The sequence below is a fragment of the Lacerta agilis genome, chromosome 2 (assembly GCF_009819535.1).
Source record: "Lacerta agilis isolate rLacAgi1 chromosome 2, rLacAgi1.pri, whole genome shotgun sequence".
Classification (NCBI taxonomy): domain Eukaryota; kingdom Metazoa; phylum Chordata; class Lepidosauria; order Squamata; family Lacertidae; genus Lacerta; species Lacerta agilis.
This window is the reverse complement of record NC_046313.1, coordinates 25332061-25352841: the sequence shown is the minus strand read 5'-3', so window position 1 is coordinate 25352841 and position 20781 is coordinate 25332061. Positions and strand designations below refer to the sequence as shown.

The 20781-nt window shown below is 42.4% G+C and overlaps 2 protein-coding genes across 2 annotated transcripts in view; one reads left to right on the top strand and one right to left on the bottom strand.

Moving 5' to 3' along the window:
- The window catches only part of NPLOC4 (NPL4 homolog, ubiquitin recognition factor), a 51504-nt gene extending 38879 nt beyond the window's left edge, over positions 1–12625 (bottom strand). The window contains exons 1-3 of the mRNA XM_033138967.1: positions 12439–12625; positions 6006–6086; positions 3616–3728 (exon numbers count right to left, since the gene is read on the bottom strand). Coding sequence (XP_032994858.1) covers positions 3616–3728; positions 6006–6086; positions 12439–12453 — 209 coding nt within the window. The 5' untranslated portion in view covers positions 12454–12625. The remainder of the gene's footprint in view (positions 1–3615; positions 3729–6005; positions 6087–12438) is intronic.
- A 1719-nt stretch (positions 12626–14344) lies between these two features.
- TSPAN10 (tetraspanin 10) lies at positions 14345–18950 on the top strand. The gene is made up of 4 exons (XM_033138966.1): positions 14345–14593; positions 15029–15087; positions 16221–16822; positions 18535–18950. The coding sequence occupies exons 2-4, from the start codon at positions 15052–15054 to the stop codon at positions 18902–18904; spliced, it is 1008 nt and encodes a 335-aa protein (XP_032994857.1). The 5' UTR covers positions 14345–14593; positions 15029–15051; the 3' UTR covers positions 18905–18950.
- The last annotated feature ends 1831 nt before the right edge of the window (positions 18951–20781 follow it).

Here is a 20781-nt window from a genome sequence, read left to right as displayed (position 1 = left end):
AAGAGGGTATGGCTTACATGAGAACTGGAGTCCCGATTCAGAGGCCTGGGGGACCACCTGCCTGTTCTACAGTCTTGACATTATCACTATACATTATGGGTTGGATCTAGAGTGTCCCTTCTGCAAAGGGAAGGGCTTTTTCTGTTCCAGAAGGAATAAGGTCTTATGAAGGCTCCTACTGGAGAAAGAGGGGAGACATTTTTTACCCATTCCTTCCCCTTGTAGTCCCCCTGTAGGAGGGTCCTTCTAACCCTTCAGAGCAACTTTTCGGGGTGAATGTCAACTTTTCGGGGGGCTGAAGGGGGGGGAAATGCTCCCACCTTTCCTCAAGCACAAGTTCTGAATCCAGCCTAAGTCAGTATCAGTTACAGAGCATTCATGTGCATGCTAACTTGGAAGTTAAATCTAGTTGTGTTCAAGTACCTGTGCAGAGGACTGCAATCTGGTTCTTTGCATCATTTATTTCTAATTCACAGCAATCAATGATGCTGCTTTTGGGTGATGCAGTTTCCCCAAGATGAGCCAACAGAGTGCAATCACTCAACTTCTGTCCTGTGCTATATTTTAAAGATGCTCCCATCTCTTCTCCTCAATCAGGGACGGAACAACTGAGAAGCCATGGAAAACATAAAAGCTTTTCCAGATTCTAGTTCTAAACAGCACATTCCCTTCTATCATTATTGATAGGCTACTAAGAACAGCAGACAGGGAGAAGGCTATTCGCCAGGGTTGGGGCAGCACATCCCATTTTGCTGCTTGAGGCAAAACAGGAAGTGTCATCTTGCCCTGCCCTTTTGCTACCAACACCATACCTACTGCTGCTGGTGCTGCTTCTCTGCCTACCCTGCCACCTTCACTGCTGGCAGATAAACAGCACCAATTTCAGGCAAGATCTTGCTGAAATCTTGCACGCTCAACAAGATCTCACACAATTTCAGCTGCTACCGGTGTCTCTTCTGTTCCAGTGTCTCTTCTGCCACCTTGCGGGCTTCTGCCACCTGAGGCAGTCGCCTCAGTCAGCCTAATGGCTGAGCCGGCTCTGTGCCAGAGTTCTGGAAAGAATCCTGCGACACCAAGCTTAACTTTTCTTCTCCTAACAGAAACATCCAATGTTAGCAGACTTTAAGAACTGGAGAAGGAATGCTCTATTTAAATAAAATTACTTTATTTAAAATAATAAAAAAAGAAGCTACGTACACTTGGAAAATGCTACTATCCAGAATATATCAACTGTTTTTGAGCAAGTGAACTAATGCTTGGGTTAGTGGTGCAAGGTGTCAGTAGCAATATCTCCGTGAGAGTCTGGGAGAATCTCTGATATAGAACCCAGAGATTCTCATAGAATATAACAGTAAGGGGAAACTATTGCAAGGTAATACTGGTACAGTGGTACCTCTGGTTACGTACTTAATTCGTTCTGGAGGTCCATTCTTAACCTGAAACTGTTCTTAACCTGAAGCACCACTTGAGCTAATGGGACCTCCCGCTGCCGCTGCGCCGCCAGAGCACGATTTCTGTTCTTATCTTGAAGCAAAGTTCTTAACCTGAAGCATTATTTCTGGGTTAGCGGAGTCTGTAACCTGAAGTGTATGTAACCCGAGGTACCACTATATTTAAGTCCTGTGATGTTAAGCAGAATAGAAACAAAATGTGTTGGGGGTGTAGGAAGAAACCAGGAGACCATTTTCATATGTGGTGGAAATATGGCTTACTGCAAAAAGAAGTCAGAAAACCAGTGTATTGGGATATGAAATACCGTTCCATTATTATTACAATTAAATTACACAAAATATCTAATAGAAAACATACAGAAACATACAAGACAGTGCCTGGAATAATGCTGCTTGTGCAGAAATAGAAGTCCCCTTTAGTAGTTAATATCAATGAATGGATCAAGTTTGGAAATTCATTTTAATGTCAAAATTGACGTATTTTCTGAGATCAGATGAGATGCGTCAAAGACAAAAATAATTTACTGCAAACTCTTTCTCTGAATGCAGTCGAAATTACTCCTGCCTCTAAGGCAATAGTATAGTTTGGAATTCCTTAAATGACACTGAAATTATTTTATTATTAATATTTTTTATTTTCTGGGTTTATTTTTACTTCTTTATTCTATTAACTGTAATGAAGACAGTTACAGTCAGGAAGTCTGAGATGCTACAATAGGATTGTTTTATTACTAAAAACAATGTTTTCTGGTGTTCTGCTTTTATCTGTAAATTGGTTTACCTACTTGACAATATGGTTCCAGGATGATGGTAAAATGTTACTGCTGTTGCTGCTTCTACTACATTTCTAAACAAAAATGGATAAGCACAGATTTCCAATGGGCTCATTATTTAACCCATGTAAACCTGAATGCATGAGGCATCAGACTGGATGTAATGTCAAGTGAAAAAACATGAAGACTGCATGCCATACTCTGCAAACCACCAGGAATAGCTAGGAAACTTATTGCTAAGCCACGAATTAGCCTACAAGCGGGAGACTTATCCATTAGAGCTCATGCAATTAAAGAAAACATAGGTGCATCTGGCTGCTGTTCAGCTGCTTTTTCGTTCCAAAGCAAAAGGCAATTAAAAAAGAAAAAGAAAAGCTAACAGAGGAGCCAATTAGTCACCTGCCCTTAAATAGAACATCCATCCAAGGGAAATGGAACAGCTTCCTCCCCGCTGGCTTTTTACAAAGTGAGAACTTGCTTGTTTCGCTGGGAATTAGCTACTGCTCTACCCCCATTTTAATTTTATCAGAATAATAATTATTACTATTTTAATTGTTGTCAATTGCTATCGTGACTGCCAACAACATGTGTGTACCTTTTAGATTTGGAAGAGGGCAGAACGGGGCAGGGCTTATGCATGCTCCACCAACACACACAGGGGTCAGGAATGGGACCCCCGCGTCTGTATGCAAATTGAAGGATCCAATAGATCCAGCATTGCCATTAGAGGGCAAGCAACTTACCTTCTAAATTTGGTTCCTACGATATCGAGCATATAGTATTCTAAAATCCATTTTATTTTAACTAGTACAGTGGTACCTCGGTTTTTGAACGTAATCCGTTCTGGAAGACCATTAGAATTCTGAAATGTTAAAAAATTGAAAACACAATACAGAAAGTTCAACATGGAAGCCGTGTGGCACGTTCCACTTCCAAGGTGAGTTCGAAAACTGAAGCATTTACTTCCGGGTTTACAGTGTTCGAAAACCAAGGTACCACTGTATCATGAAATTAGGTGTCCAAGGAAAAATTGTGCAGCAGAAGCAGCCCAGCTCTCCCATCTCCTTTCTAGACCAAGTGAATGTAAACAAAGAAAGAAATGGATAAAAAAAAATTGGGATAAAAAAAAACATTAATGCACTGTAACATATTAGAATAGGCTACTAAGCAGTACCTCATAATTCTTTTAAAATCTCGATTCAAGAGATCTGCTTCATCTAAACCCATAGACATAAATAGGACAGACGACACCACATAGGGAATACTAGAGTGGGTATTTTTGTTCAGTTGTCAAGACGGGCACTGTCAAGAAATCTGACCAGCCTTGCCCAAACAGAAACAGAGCCTACTATAGTCCAACAGTGGCTCCATGTCTTTTGCAAAGTACTTACTTGATTTTTAATAAGTTGAGGGACTTATTGGGAGATGATGTGATCTCACCAGTTCTGTTTCTATTGATGTACACAGAAAATCCATTATTTCTGAAGCCAAATTCTTTTGCAACCTAGAAAAAAGAGAGAATATAATGTCTACAGCAGAAATTTCGTATGATACGGTATTTTTATCCCTACAACACAAGTCTCAGATGTTATCTCCACACGGAGTTTATTACACAAAAGTGGAAGCGGGAAGATCTGAAATGCACACTCAAAGAATCCACAATATATATTATGTAGACGTTCTATGGGTGGAATTTTCAAATTAAGCTACACTTGTCAGTAATGTTGAAGTAAATGCTGAAACAGGGTTAGGCCCATTTCAGGGAATAATTTTAACTCTGGAAAATAGGGAACGGGCAAGCTCATTTAGTGCCCTCCCAATTGTTTAAACCTGGTTAAGGAAAATTTCTAAATGAAAGTGGAATACAGATTAGAAGAGGAAAATGTCACCAAGATCTTTCAACTCTTCTTGTTAATGGGTAAAAATACAGGTGAAACTCGAAAAATTAGAATATTGTGGAAAAGTCCATTTATGTAAACAATTGTTTTCATTAGCTACTGGAGTTTAATATATGAGATAGACTCATGACATTCAAAGTGAGATATGTCAAGCCTTTGCTTGTTATAATTGTGGTGATTATGGCATACATCTGATGAAAACCCCAAAGTTGAAATTGTTAATTTGGGGTTCTCATCAGCTGTACACCATAATCATCACAATTATAACAAATTAAGGCTTGACATTTCTCGCTTTGCATGTCATGAGCCTATCTCATATATTAGTTTCACCTTTTAAGTTGAATTACTGAAAGAAATGAACCTTTCCACGATATTCTAATTTTTCAAGTTTCACCTGTAGATGGGAATTACTGTGGAAACATAATCTGTTGTTCAGTTGTATAGGTAATTAGGCAAACTACCTCACTGCAGCTCTGGCAAATGCACAAAATAAACCCCATTAGAGCTGATAAGATGGTTACAAATTAAACAGTCGTCCGAATCAGCTGCTCTGCTTTGAAAATGGAGCTCTGTGTAAGAAGCCAGTCTTGGATTATGGAATTTGCTCTCATTGGGGTTTCACCTAGCCACTTCCCATAAAAAGAACTTGTTCAATTGGCAGTGGGTAACAAAGTTTAGTACAATGGGGGTGGGGAAGAGCCCCTGTTGAAAAGGGGCTAAGAGCTTAACCCCGCTGCAGTAAGCCTCAGGTGCTGAGAAAGCAGCAGGAAATTTCAGGGTTTTCCAACTATCACTGTGGTTCAGGGCAGTATCAGAAAGAGCCTCTGCCATTCTTCCATGCTTCTGAGTCAGCATGGAGCCAGGGACTGTCTTCAAACTTATCCAAGAACAGTGGAGATCCTCTCCAACGTCATCCTCTTGATAGAGCAATAAATAAATAAAAATGGGGAACTTGCAAGTGTATTTGTGGGTCCTTGTCTACTGGAAGATCTTCCCTGCATTTTGATGTATGCCACTGTACAGGTTCTATAGGTGAAAATCTGAATTACAGTACTTACGCTTTTGGTTTCAGTTGCATTGCAATTTTAGGCCATTTTTATGAAGTCTATATTGAGCATAAATTTTATTGCTGAGCAGTGTTTCAAAATGAAATATTGTTTATGTTGCATACCACTTTGGTTATATTTCAGTTAAAAAGGCAGCTATATAAGAAGTTATAATAACACAGTCCAATTCGAAAACATTTTTGTTCAAGTTCTACTGGATTCAATATAACTCAATTCCTGTCATAGACACTTTGGACTACAGACTCGGGCTGCATAAAGACATCTGATTTATTTTGCTTGGCAACTAAATTATGGAAGAGGTTCCCAACTAACAGATGAATTTTGCACTACAGTCACTGTTTCGGCTTATGAGCATACAAATCAATCCCACTAGTCCCCAAAGAAGCATGCATAGACACAGACGCCACCACACTACTTGTAAAGCTTCTAAGTGCCTGGTGTATTGAACCACTATATCTGATCCTCTGCCATCAAAAGCTTTTTTAAAAATAATATACACCTCTGATTGAAACAGCACTGGTGACATTTTACGATGTACTAAGGTTACGCTTTGATAAAGGTTTCATATGTGGGTTTACAACCAAAGGGTGTTGGAGTTTAATTTCGGAAAGATTAGCTTCTTGTGTGATGTGTGCTGAACCACAAAGGCAGCACTACTCTCTTCTAATTATGTTAAATCATCGTCAAAGAAAGCTTCTGGGTAAATCCAACCAAATCCTAAAGAGCAGGTGCACAAACTGGCTGTGATGCAAAAACAGAGGTTCCCTATTGTTGCTTCCTCAGAAGAACAGCAAAGAATACGCCAAGCTAGAATACCTTTTTCAGAAACGTTGCAGCAGTTTCCCGTTTTGTTGCTGTGATGCGTTTCACTCCATCAGGTGATTGGACACGAATGATCTATTAAGAATGGCAAAGGTTTTGAAGAAAATTAGAAATAAAATAAAACTGTGAAGTTCTGAGTTTTGTGGCAAAAGAGGCCAAACATAGAGAACTAGCTTTTGAATGTAGGAAATAAACCAGCATCAATACAGCCTGTAAGTCCTTAAGAGGACAGTAATACAAAATTTAATGCAGGAACATATAACTGGCAGGAAGAGGAATAAGTGGGATAGTAAAATATAAAGCATTTTCATATTACCCTTTTTTAAAAGAATCAAAGACACACAATAATAGGTTTTTAAGTTATTTTCCTGATAGAGACTGAGTTTACAAATCACAAACAGCTGGAATTATATACAAGCTCAGCAATAAACATTCATGAGTTTTCAGGCTGTTCTCTTAGCAGAAAAAAAAATTACATCAAGTACAGTAGCATCATTAACTGTCAGTGGCTCTCATTTTAGCACAGGGGTGGGGAAACTGGACTTCCAGATGCTGGTGCACTACAACTTCCATCATTTCTGACCACTGCACACGGTGGCAGGGCCAATCGCACCTAGAGTTCAAACACCACAGCAGCACAGTGCATTACAACAATGGAGCAATCTCTTGAGATGGAAGAAGAAGGGCAGCTATCTATTCTGGGAAAACAACAGCTCAAGGTAATTGTCCCTAGGAAGGTAATCTTAGGCCTGAAGCACTGCTGCCTTGTTTTACACTTCTGAAGCGGTCAAGAAAAATAATCTGATATCCCTTTGCAACTTTACCCTGTGAAAAAATGAAGGGCAACCTCAGCTGGAGAGCTATCCTTAAGTCCCTAGAAGGTAGCCTAGGGACCACAGGATATTGTGGATCTCCCTCTCCATGAGTGGAACAAGAGGTCTGCCTCTTGGTGGGTGGAGTATGGATGCCTCCATGCTGCAGTCGTGGAAAATCTTTGCAGCTGTCTCCCCCATCATATAGGAGGAGAGCATGTTGAGGGAGGCACTGGATCCAAATTCCTCCTGTTCCCAACACACACAGAACAGGGACAGGGTGAATACATTGGCTCTGGTTCCAACATACCGTATTGGCCTTACTATAAGTCTCACTTTCCCCCAAAAAATTCCAACTGTGAAAAGTTAAAATGCAGCTTATATTCGTGACCTTACAGTATGCAGCCAGGAGCGCGGGGCAAACAGCTCCAGGAGTGTGGCAAAGTGGCGCCTGCCCTGTGTGCAGTTCCCTGTCCTCTCCCCAAGGCCGGGAAGGGAGAGAGCGAAGAAGGAAGGGGAAAGGCCGCCAGCAACACAGTGTGGCTCTGCCACCCCACCCAGTATGCAGCCAGGAGCAGAGGAAGGGAGTGGCTTATATTCAGCTATTTTTTCTCTCCCCACCCCCCAATTTTAAAGGTGCGGCTTATATTCAGGTGGGGCTTATATTTGGGCCAATACGGTACTTATTTTCCCATCTACTGGGACCAATGGAAGGGATTTGTCTTTTAAAAGACTGCAGAAAGGGAAAGAGGAAAGGAAACAAACATTACTTTTTATTCTGTTGGCAGAAACCTGACAGGGTTTGGGATTTGGTGGTTCCTCTGTCTTGAGTTCTTCCTCATTAACCCTCTTTAGATTGTTCTGCCCATGTTTTAAATGTACACATACAGTTAGGGCATATTATTTTGCATTGTTTGAATAGTGTTTTATGTTTTATTGTACTGGCATATACTGTTTTGCACCACCTTGATACTTTCTATGAGTTTTAAGTATATAAACAATGTGGTTTTGTAACACTGTTTTAAAGTTCAATTTTTCTGGTGTTTGCTTTTATTACCTAACAAAATCCAGCATGACAAAGCAGCATGTAAGCCTGGGAGCAAGTCCCACTGAATTCAATAGAATTTACTTGACAGTAAACATGCAGTGACTCTCTGTAGTATTCCACTGTGGAGTGAAAGCAGAATGACTAATACAGTACTAAGACCAAGTCACGCTATTAATTCCAGGCCCAACCCCTTTGAATTTCAACATCATGTAATAGGTCTTTTCTTTTCCATTTGAAAAAACCACCTTCAAACTTGTGGGTGTTTCCAGATGGGAATTTACTGGGGGAACTGGTGCTTATGCACACACCTTTTCACAGCATCCACGTCACTGCTGCCATCAAAATGTCAGCCTATACTTTTTCTTTGTTGAATCCAGATTTTCCTTTTCCATGGAAAATTCGGTAAGTAAAAATAGCCAGTTATTTAAAAAAAAAAAAACCTGCAGTCATTGCTGGTGTGGAAGCTCACTGGTGCATTTTTGGATTGTATAGCAACATTTCAATCCATGGTCACCAAACCCATATTTTCCATTTGCTCATTGTAACACAACTTAACTGTTATGCTTCCACCAGCCTAAATGAAAGACCTCTGTTCCCTCAGACTGCCACATGCTGAAGGCACACACAGTTTGCAGGATCAATTCGCTCAGTATTTTCACACAGTAAATGTAGGGATTACTTCTGAGATCATGGGATTATTTTTTTTTAAATAGTAACTATTGAGTCAGCCTGCTCCATCCCATTGATGCACCTACCATATGTAAACATTGTTAATGGATGTTGGCTTGTATTTTCTTTTTTGTACATCTAAAACCAATAACTTACGGTATTTATTTTTAAAAAATACACAGAATTAGGTAAGACTTCTTTATCAGAATGTCCAGTATTCCATGCTGCAGTACTTTTTTTTTTTTTGGAGGTGGGTAATGTGCAGTTGTGCACCTTATGGATATGGGGTTTTGTTTTGTTTTGTATTGACACACCCCACCTTGTCCCTCAAATCAATTAGAAGTTTAACATACCTAAATGCCACTTATGTTCAAGGCCTCCCTATATTTTTAAATTAAAACCAAATGGAAATGTATAATCCTGCATCCCATCTTCCAAAAAAGCAAAAGCCTATATTTAATTCATTGGGACATATGACAACTAAGAGCTAGTAATGTTTGCTCCGGTGCACTTCCGTGAATATTTTTTCCCCTCCTGAAGTGTGCACATGCAGTACAGAAATACCTGAGTGCATGCCCAAATTAGAAACAAGTAGCAGAGGGCAGGCAAATACTGTAATGATTTGAGTGGAAAGTCCCTCTCCAAAAGGCAGGATACATTCCCCAAAGCTCCACCCATTGGTGTAGATGGCACATAGAATACCAACTAGCACTCATGACTGGGGGTGGGGGGTGGGGGACACAACTTGTGGGTGTTAACATGCCAATCACAAAGAGAGAGAAGTGGTTCTGAATAATACAGTATATAGCACTTGTCCATAATTACTCTGAAACGGTAGTACTGTATTCCTCTATCGTGGTAACAAATAAAAAAGACTGTTTGAAGACACTTTTAAAATGCTTGCTGTGTAGCTTTAGAAAAGAAACCTTAAAGGTTTTTGAAACTGAAAGGTTGCAGTGTCCAGATAATGATAGGCAGATAAGCTGCCTCAGCAGATGGCCCAAAGCACAGAGAATATCAACCAAGAAACCCGCCAATATTAACTGCCACCTGTAAGTCAGAATCTTATAATAGTGACATGCATTAGAATCCTTTACAAGCAGGGAAACTACCGTTTCCTAGACAGGCAAGGACAGATAATTTTGAGAGAAGCCCCAACAAGAGCATTTTCCTAAAACTATCGTCTGTCAAGTCTTTCATGTGATTTGCACTTCCTACTGAAAACTATGCTGACTCAGCTCTACTGTACTGATAAAACTTGGTTTACACTGAAAACCAGGTGTCAGCAACCAAGTGGGGCGTTTAATTGCCATAAAGAATACTACATAAACAACCTACGTTACCTACCTTTTAAGCAGGTTAAACAGTGGCACTTACATTCCCTTTAGCTACAATCAAAGTGGATGATCTAACCCTACCAAAAACAGGTTTAACTAGAATGCCATTAAAACCACACCACTTTCTCGCTCTGGAGACGGAAGGCTCTGACTGCATGCCAAAAGTGTCCAAATAAGGCCCCGCCTTGTTTACTTGTATGGACAATTAATGAATATTGATACATATGGTCAAGACTATCACAGATACTGGCAACAATTTGTTAACATCGGCATAAGCTACGTCTAGCTAACACACACACACACACACACACAACTATAACATGTGCTGTCCGATCCTATACATCTGAATCTTCACAGGACCAGGCTGTTGAGAAAACTGAGTACTAGTGACCTAATAATTCAAAAGACAGCATTTCAAGGTGCCCGTGGTTTCTCATGATTATGTGTTCATGGCTATGTGCTATTAATCTGTATGCACTATAGGGAGGGATACACCCACACTATATGTAGTTCAACCTTCAGAAGTGTGTGCTCTTATGGCACATTCAGAGTGTCTTCGAACATCTTCTATGGGAAGGGGATGGAGCACACAAGTAGAGCACACGCTTTGCACACATAATGTCCTGCATTTCGTCTTTAGTTCTCCAGTTAAAAAAGGGTCAAGCAGCAAGTAACATGAGAGGTTTTTGTCTAATATGCTGCAAAGCCACTACTATAGAGCCAAGGGCTTGCTGTTCAGGTTGGCGGTTCGATTCCCCGCAACGGGGTGAGCTCCCGTTGCTCGGTGCCAGCTCCTGCTAACCTAGCAGTTTGAAAGCGCATCAAAGTGCAAGTAGATAAATAGGTACCGCTCCGGTGGGAAGGTAAACGGCGTTTCCGTGCACCGCAACCCCAGAGTTGGAAACGACTGGATCTAATGGTCAAGGGTCCCTTTACCTTTATACTTGGCTAGTACTGACTGTCCTGGTGCAAGATGGCTTCCTATGTTGCATATGGCATTATGATAAATCTGTTCTTTCCCAAATGCCTCAGACAATACCCTAAATTTTCTTCCTTCATCCCATTAAAAAGTGCCTTAACTTAACTTATATTTGAAGGGATTAATTTCTCACCTTGTCCACATGGACATATGAAAACAATGTGAAGGCTCCTTCACAAAAACAACTTAATGTAAGGCAACCGCTGGAGTATTCCCACATTCTAGCATGAACCAAGTTGCCGTTATTCAGTAAGGAACATAATCCTCCGACATTCTACAACTGGAGCTAAGCCAAGAACGCTTATGAATTTTCTACAAGTTAAATCCGGCGTTGTTGTAGTTGTTGTTGTTTTGCCTCGTACCTAACCTAACTGGGTATTGTCAGATGGATATAAATGCATCTAAAGCTTCAAGTGGAAAATAACTCAGCTATTTATGACCATACATTGAGTTACTGATCTCATGAGGCACAGAATTACAATTACAGCCTGTGAGCTAGCCTCCTATTTAATTCTGAAACATATTAAGGATCCAATGAAATTTGCCCAACTCACTCCTATGCCCACACTTGCACGCATGCACCAATACAAGACATAATGGATTTTGGGCAGGCCGCCAAATAGCCCAACAGCACATCAATCTTGAAAAAATTGCAAAAAGTACTGTAACCTGGACGCTGAGAAATAAAATGTTCACTAAACCAAAAAAGAAAAAAGACAGTTGCTGTAGCAGAAACTATGTTCACATGGGTTGCACATTGGCCACACATACTCCCCGCTTCAACGGGTTTTTGACAGAAGTTAAGGGAGACTAACTGGGAACATGTACGCTTTTTTTTTTTTTAGTTTTATGCTAGCCGAAGTGTCATGGTTTCACATAGAGGATTCTGGGAATTATAGTTTGGTGCTCTGCTGTGAATTCTTAGTTCGCAGCCCCTCCCCCCAACCTCGGGAACTGCAGCTCTCATTCCCTTGGGCGGGGGGGAGGAAGAGAGAAGAAATTGTGATTAAAACGGCTTAGCTCTGCGGTGCCCCGTCTTTTCCGCGGATGCTGCACTCCTCCTCCTTTAGTGAAAGCAGGGGAGGGATCGCTTGATACTTCTAAGTTGTTGTTTTTTTTGGGGGGGGGGGAGGTCGGACGCAAGAGACCGCCAGTGCCAGTATCCCCAGGCCGACCTCTCTCTCTCAGAAAGACGGTGGGCCGAGGAATCTCCGGCCTCCAGGCCACCTGCCCCCTCAGAGAAATCATTCTTCCGCCTCCTTCATAGGACCAGCATGGAGAGGCTGAAGGGGAATCAGACCCACTTGGCCAATGCCACCCACCCACCCACTGGGGTGGGGTGGGGATCCAGGGGCAGGGCGAGGCAGTCGGGGGGGGGAGACTCCCAAGACTCGCCGCCTCCCTCACCATGACAAAGGGTGAGGGGAGGGAGGAAGGGAGCGGCGGCGCCTCCTGTTCCCTCACAGGCCTCACGCCGGGGGAACCCAGGGCAACCCAGGGCTGGCTGTGGGGGTGGGGAGGACGACGACAGATGACCCCATGTGCCCCCTTCTCTTCTCTCCCCCCGTCAAGCCCAACTTACAATAGTCTCCGCCATGTCCTCGCAACCGCTCCCAACCCCGCGTCCTGCCCCGGCACCGGTAGCGCCGCCTCCTGCCTGCCAGCCAGCTTGTGCACCGCCAATAGTGCCGCGTCACCGTTCCCGGCCCGGTAACGCAAGCACAGGCAACAAGGTTCCGGGGGAGAAACGGTCCGGCGTCGAATGCAAGCGCTGCTCTTCCCGCCCCTTTTTCTTCTTTGGCGCTTAGGCTCCGCCCACTCGGGACTCTGTTTCTGTCTCATAGGTTCCGCGGGGATTGTACACCGCGCACGTGACAAGCCCCGCCAGAATATGCTGTTGTTATTATTATTATTATTATTAAGATAATTTTCTTAGAAAGGTAGCAAGCCGTCTGCCAACTTTTGTTTCGTCGTAAGTTTCAATGCAGTTGTGCTTCCCAAGTCTGTAATGCGCGGAGTTGCTCCAAAATGTCCTATGGAAGCTGCTCTCGTCTCCAGTCGCAATTCATTCATGCTTTCCCCTTTTACAGTATTGCCTGAGCATGGCTTAGGGCAGACCGGGAAACCGTTTTAACTAGCGATAGCAACCCCAGTGCTTGTTCTAGGATTTTTGTTACACACATATATATAACATATAACACGTGTGTGTGTGTGTGTGTATATATATTATATATATATATATATATATATATATATATATATATATATATATATATATACACACACACACACACACACACATATATATATATATATACACCATATATGACATATGTATAACATTGGTTGTACTGACAGACCGGCATTATATGAACCAAAGCAATCACACACACACACAAAAACTAATTTTTATTAGTTTTCAATTACAATCCAACAATAGCCTCATTATAGTAATACCAATTTATAATACAATTACTAGTACCAATCGTTCAAATACCTAATTATATAATTTAGGTGCCATCCCCCACCCCCCACCCCGCATGCTAGAATTGAAGGTTTGGGGATTTTCTTTATTTCTGCATTCCAAAATCTTACTAACTTAAGTTGAATTCCGGTCATAAAAATAATTCCTTCTACAAAAGCTGCAATATTAATAACTACTATTCGTGTTGGCACGTTAAATGTCATATGAAACTACAAGTGAGGCATCCAAACTATATCCTTGCTCTTCCTCTGTGTGGCAATTATTCTGTCCCTGGTGTTTCTTCCTGTCCTTGTAAAGTGTTATGTAAAGGGATCTGTCTATGTTGACCCATGCAAAATAAAAAAATAAAAAATGGGGGTCAAACTTAAAAATAGTCCAATCTGAATAAGGGGGAAATATTTTTTTATTTTAAAGAAGAATAAAAAGAATGTCTTATAGCCTCACAATCACTGCTGAAAGGGGGAGGGTCTTATTGTCTGGTCAGTCCAGGACCTCTGTACACACTGTACAGATTTGCACCCCAGGAAGGGGAAGGGTACTTTGGTACTGCTAATGCTGTATTTTGACTTCACCCCTGCAGGCTCACTCCATTGTCTCTCAAGACAGATGGATGTCCGCAGCAGCAGCAGCAGCATCAACAACAGCAATAATAATATCCTGGATTGTGTAACTCTGCAGGGAAGGTAGAGGATTTTGGGAGATTATTACTGTATCTGCCTTCCTAGTGATGCAGCATATTCTTGCAGAGATCCTTTTCAATATTCAGCTATGTTTAAAAAATTCTGGGCATTTCCTTCCATTAGGAATATTTTACACAATGCCTACTTTACACACTGGTGCATTGGAACCTTAGCATAGGAGTCTGAGGGGCTGAGGGGGCTTCGTCCCTTCAATAAAATATTTGACACCCCCCCCCCCCAAATTCAAATGGTGAGTGTGCATCGTGTCATGTGATCGATTATGTAGGGTGGGGCTTATCAGCTTGCACCCCCCCCCAATATTTTATTCAAGTTGGCACCCCTGATCTGTCACATTTCTGTTTTACAGATGGGAAGCTAGAGCTTGGAATTTCTTTATGGCCACTCAGCAAATCCATGACTGAATTGGAACTTGAATCCATATGTTACAGATCAGAAGTTCTGCAGAATGTAAAATTGTCATGCTTTGATGCTCTTTTTGATGTTCAGTGTGTCTCCTGTTTGGTGGTACAGTTAAGAGTTTGGGCCAAATAAGGACATAGCTAATTTTCAGGGTAAGGTGAATCTCATTTTGATCTTGCAATTTTATCTGTCGTGGAAGGCTAAGGTGAAGCAGCAACCCTTACCTTTGCAAGTTTGAGTATTATATATACGTGTGTGTGTGTGTGTGTGTGTGTGTGTGTGTGTATGAAATGCATTCAGTTGTGTGGTATTAATTATAGCATAGAACATATAACTACTTAGTGGATAATTCATAAGCAAGACAAAGGTGGCCTCTTTGAGCCAGGAAATGTGATTTCTCACATGATACAAGTATGACTGTACTGGGGTCTGCCCTGAAACTCCCTCCCCCTGTGCAGTGCATAACATTTGCAGCTTTCTCGCTTGGTTAGCCAGGAAAAGGGCAGAATGATATCCAATTAATTGCTTTTACGGCCTTAGAAACATAAAAGAAAAACTTGCTGCGTTTTTAAATCCTTTTTTGCCAGGACTATCTTTGCAGGACAACAAGATGGAAGATGATGAAACCAGTGCATTGCTACCAAAGGTAATTATTTTGATTTGCATATTGTTTCTGAGTTTACCCTTGTCTTTGGAGATCTTTAGTCCTCTATATATGGCATCATTTTCCCATTTGTGTGCAGGGGAAATCAAATGAGATTTTCTAATAGCATTGGGGGGGGGGGGAAGAGAGAGAGAGAGAGAGAGAGAGAAAGAGAAAGAAAGAAAGAAAGAAAGAAAGAAAGAAAGAAAGAAAGAAAGAAAGAAAGAAAATGTTGACCTAATTCTGCAGAGACTGAATTTTTCCCTAGTCCATCATGTTGCTCGGTCATCAATATGAAAATATTAAGAATAATCCTAAATAATTTTACTTTGAAGTAAGTCCCCTGAGTTCTGTCAGACTTCCTTCCAGTGAAATATACTTAAGACTCTGTATTAGCCTGTCCACTAAGAAGAATGCCTTAAAATGACATTATGATGTTCCTTGGACTTACATACCTACCTTTTGTTCTATTCCAAGTTCAATCACACCATCAATCACTTTGCCTGCCACTTCCCTCAGTCATTTTAAATGGCCTCTTCTCCCTCTTGAATGGATCACATATGCTTTGTCCTTCCCATCAGAATTCTCCATAATGTTGCCCTCTGCCCACTATATGTCAGCAGTGATACATCAGAAACCTCTGTCATCACTACGCAGAGGGCAGATCCCTGTCATAAATTAAAACAAATGGCTTCCCCCCACCCCAAAGAATCTTGGGAACTGTAGATTATTACATTGCAGCTCTATGGGGGGGGGGTAAACTACAGTTCCCAGGATTCTCTGAGGGGAGTCATGTATATTAAATGTTCATTGAATGTACTTTAAATGTTTGGTGTGGATCTTCCCTTAATCTATGCTTCTGCCTGCAGCTGACTTATAAAGTGGAGCCACAGGGGAACAAGTCTTCACTGACTAGATGATAACCCAGCCATAATGCATTATTCCCCCCTGCCATATAAGTTGATCAAAAATCTCTTTTCTGCCCTGTCCTTCTGCCCCTACTGTTATGCCAAAGGCCTCCAGTTAAACAACAGGATATTCCGGGAGGGGAAATGGTTACTCTACCCCCCTTTTTGGTTTTGTTCCTCATCTCTGACACTTGGTCTACGTTTTCTTTGCTTCTCTTCTTTTTTTAGGCGGACAAAGTGGACATATTTTGCCCCTCTAATGCACAGGGCTCCCTGCTGAATCCCAGCAGAGGAAGAGAAGCGTGGCGTCTTAGGAAACAGACAAGAAAATGGCCCCTCTGCCCATCTTCCCATCACCCTCTGGATTCACTTAGCCACTGTGTTAAATACTTGACCTTTGTTTGGAATCTGGCCTTCTCCATTACAGGATTGCTCATTTTGGCCATTGGGATCTGGGGTCTCTCCGACAAAGAGTCGCTGGCAAGTGAGCGGATAACTTATTTGGGCAGCGACCCCATGCTCTTTTTTGTGTTAGCGGGTCTTGTAGCCAGCACGATCTCTCTCTTGGGCTGTCTAGGAGCCCTCTTTGAAAACACCTGCCTCTTGAAGCTTTTTACGGGAGGAATCGTGTTGTTTGTGATCCTGGAAACTCTGGGTGGAATCGTTCTCTTTTCTCTGAGACACCAAATCAAGTCCTCCTTGCAAGAGTCCCTTACGGTGGCCGTGTTACGATACCAGGATGACCCAGATCTCAAATTCATCATGGATGAAATTCAGATGGGCCTGCAGTGCTGTGGGGTGGAATCCTACCTAGACTGGAAAACAAATTTGTGAGTATGAGCCTACAGTGGTACCTCGGGTTACATACGCTTCAGGTTACATACGCTTCAGGTTACTTACTCCGCTAACCCAGAAATAATGCTTCAGGATAAGAACAGAAATCGTGCTCTGGTGGCACAGCGGGAGGCCCCATTAGCTAAAATGGTGCTTCAGGTTAAGAACAGTTTCAGGTTAAGAACGGACCTCCGGAACGAATTAAATACATAACCAGAGGCACCACTGTACTTGGAGAATTCTCCTTGACTTCTTCTGTTAACCTTGTTCTGTTAACACCTAGGAAAGGTGGTAGAACAACAGCACATCACAACACAATGTAGTCTAATCACCGTCATCATCAGCCATCAATCAAAATTTATAATAATTCCATCTGTTTTCTTTTCATCCACACTTTATGTGAATGAAACAAAACTATATTGTTGTTCTCCTCACATGATGCCTGCAAGAAGCCTGGGAAGCCCAGGAAGACAGTGTGTGATGTGATCAATGCCCATCTTGTTTCACCATCATGGTCTTCACATTTATTTGGGTTTCACCTGGGCTACTAACCTGGGTTGATCCTCTTGCTTGCTTTCACTTTAAGAGACCTAATTGAGTTCATTTCTTACCAGAGTCATGCTGAGAGAGGCCCCAGCCCATAAGCAGTTTAGCCACACTAAAATCAGTGGGACATGTTGCTTGTGAATAACTTAAGCATGACTAATTTTCTCTGGATCAGCTCCAGAATATGCAAGGAAACCTCATAGCCACAGAAAATCTTCTCTATGGTTTCTGTGCTGCTAATATTCATCTCCTTAATGTTTCCGCACACACAAAAAGGAATTGTACCTAGTATAAAATTAGAAGTGCACAAGGTAAAATAAGATGTGGGGGGAAATAACACTTGTTATGATACACCCATGTAAAAAGACAACAGAAAAAAACCTTATAAACATTAAGGTATTAGGTTAAGTTTAGGATAAGTACAATAACAAGCTTGTAATTTTTTTGAGGTTTTTTGCCCTTTATTTATAAAAGCATATTGTGCCATGTTACTGTCTGTAAATGCAAGAAGTGCTGGACAATTTCTAAGGCTGTGTCAGTTTAGTCTCATCTTTTGTTCAAAGGCAGTGTACAGATTTAACATATTTACTCAGGACCTGCATGTGCACACCCACTGATAATTGGCGCAATTCGCTTTAACACTGGCAGGAAGTACAGTACTGTACAGTATGAGCTGCTCTGGCTCGTTCTTGTTAAGAGGCTTCCTTAGCTTCTGCATCTGGTCTCTCTCTGTGCTCCCCTCCTTTGGTGTGAGCTGGTGAGTGGTGCACAGCTTGAATCCACACCTGCCACCTCTCCGGTCCTCCATTCAAGAATTGTTGTGAGCTCAAACCCTAACAGGCAGTGTCAAACCTGCTGCTGCCGTCCATCCATTCAGCAATGCATGCCTAAAGTCAATTACACACAGATCACACTGTGCACACAATTTCAGGTGCTGGGTGTGCAGTTTCCCTTTGCAAAGTACTGTACGCCTCTGCATGCATTGGTCCTGGTCAAGTTAGCGAATCCATGTGCAGACTATCCTTACCAGCAGGAATGTCATCCTTTGCCTGGATACCTTCTACATTCACGTGCAGAAAACGGAGTGGGTGTGCTGGAAGAGGCGGAGAACCTCTGTGCCTTAGCAGCAGGTGAAATGATTCTTCCTGTTATTACATTCCAGATATTTTAACTGCAGTTCTCCAGGCGTGCAAGCCTGCGGCGTCCCAGCTTCCTGCTGCCTGGATCCGCTGGAAAACGGCACCATCCCGAATTCCCAGTGTGGTTTTGGCACCCTGGCCCTGGAGGAGTTTGTGGCTCAAAGCACTGTCTATCTCGGAGGCTGCGTTCCCCAGCTGAGCAGATGGCTTAATAATCATGCAGGAGTGATTGGCTTGTATTGTGTTCTTCTGATTGTGATTGAAGTAGGAAGCTTATTACTGACCGCTAAGCTCCTGGCAGGCATTGCCCTTGCGAGGACTTGGTATTCCAGTGAGAGGGAGGAAACATATTTGCAATCCTATCATCAGAGACAAAAGGGATTTTACTCTTGATCTGCTGCAAACTATGAATCCAGAATACTGTGGAAGCCCTGTTATGGTACACTATTTAATTCCCCAGAGCAGGGTTTGCACCTCATATGAGGGACAGGGAGACCCTTTGTGCTTGGATTTCTCTTGCTTACGTCATCATACCCTTCCTCCTTATTCTCACTGTCCCTGATTCTCCTCCTGCTGCATCCCGTTCCATCAGTACTGTCTCTCTTCCTCCGACACACCCTCCAAATATGCATAGAGAAAGAAGAAGTGTGTTGCAGCGGAACAGCTCCCTTTCAGGATCTGGTCTCCATGTGTTGTGGAATGTTCTTGTGGAAATCCATCCATTAGTTTCCTGTAGTAGACCTTTCTCAAAGCCGGTTTCTGAAATGTGCCTGGAAAGCATTTTCGGCCCAACAACCGGCTTCTCCCACCCTTCCCAAAACCAACATTCCCAAGGTGTGTTCCCCTGCGGTGGCAAGATTTAGGGAACATACTCCTGTAGGAATCTTACTTATCCCCTCTCTGTATGCCTTTCAGCAGGCAGTGAAAACAGAGATTACAAACCAGCAAGCCTTTTATGGCTACCCTACAACCTCTCTGGAGAAACTATATCCTATTCTATATGTGCAGAATCCCTATTTTCAACCTTACTCCTTTCCACTGCAGTATTCCACTCACATCACACTGCATCTTAAAGGTTCCCTATTGCAAATATAAAGTCTCTCTCCCTGCCCTCATGCTATGCTTCTTTGTTTGAGCCCAACAAGTAGTGCTGCAATAGCTTTCATTGCATGAATTCATCTGCTCACAGGAGGCTGATCACTCAGGCAAGGCCCACCAGTGTCTTTTTTACGCGGTCTTTGCTTAAGTGTCCACAGCATCCTCACAAGGGAGGAAGGAGAGAAAACTGGAACAAATTCGCCCTCCATCCGGTGATCTCCTTGCCTGCCCCACCAGGTCCAGTGGTTGCTAGCTGCATTTCATCCACTGCTTTAAACCTCCCCACCACCACCACTGCCCCACTTCCAGGGAATAGATAAGAAGGAAGAGAATGTCACAGACTCTCCAAGTGTCCCTATTTTCCAGGGATAGTCCCTGATTTACAGAATCGGGGTTTCTTGTTTGATCGCAGAATGTTCCACTTTTCCTTAGGACGTCCCTATTTTCATCGAAGAAACTTTGGAGGGAATGGAGTTATCCAACTCCCGAGCCACCTGAAGGCAATCCTGTATAGGGATTTTTTTTAAATGTTTTATTATGTTTTTATATATGTTGGAAGCTGCCCAGAGTGGCTGGGGCAACCCAGTAAGATGTGTGGAGTAGTAAAATTATCATTATGGGGCGTCCCTATTTTCATTGGATAAAAGTTGGGAGGGTATGATGTCTTAGTAAAATGGAGAAACTACTATACATGTTAAGGGACGCTGGTGGCGCTGTGGGTTAAACCACAAAGCCTAGGGCTTGCCGATCAAAAGGTCAGTGGTTCGAATCTCTGCGACGGGGTGAGTTCCCATTGCTCGGTCCCTGCTCCTGCCAACCTAGCAGTTCAAAAGCACGTCAAAATGCAAGTAGATAAATAGGTACCACTCCGGTGGGAAGGTAAACGGCGTTTCCACGCGCTGCTCTGGTTCGCCAGAAGCAGCTTAGTCATGCTGGCAACATGACCTGGAAGCTGTACACCGGCTCCCTCGGCCAATAAAGCAAGATGAGCGCCGCAACCCCAGAGTCATTCGCTACTGGACCTAATGGTTAGGGGTCCCTTTATCTTTACCTTTACTATACATGTAAAGATGTCTGTTTTTGCAAACTATAGCTGCAATGGGGGGAGGTTCATCTCAGATACAGATAATAGCATAAAGTCAAGCGTAATACTTGCTCACTTGGGTTTTATT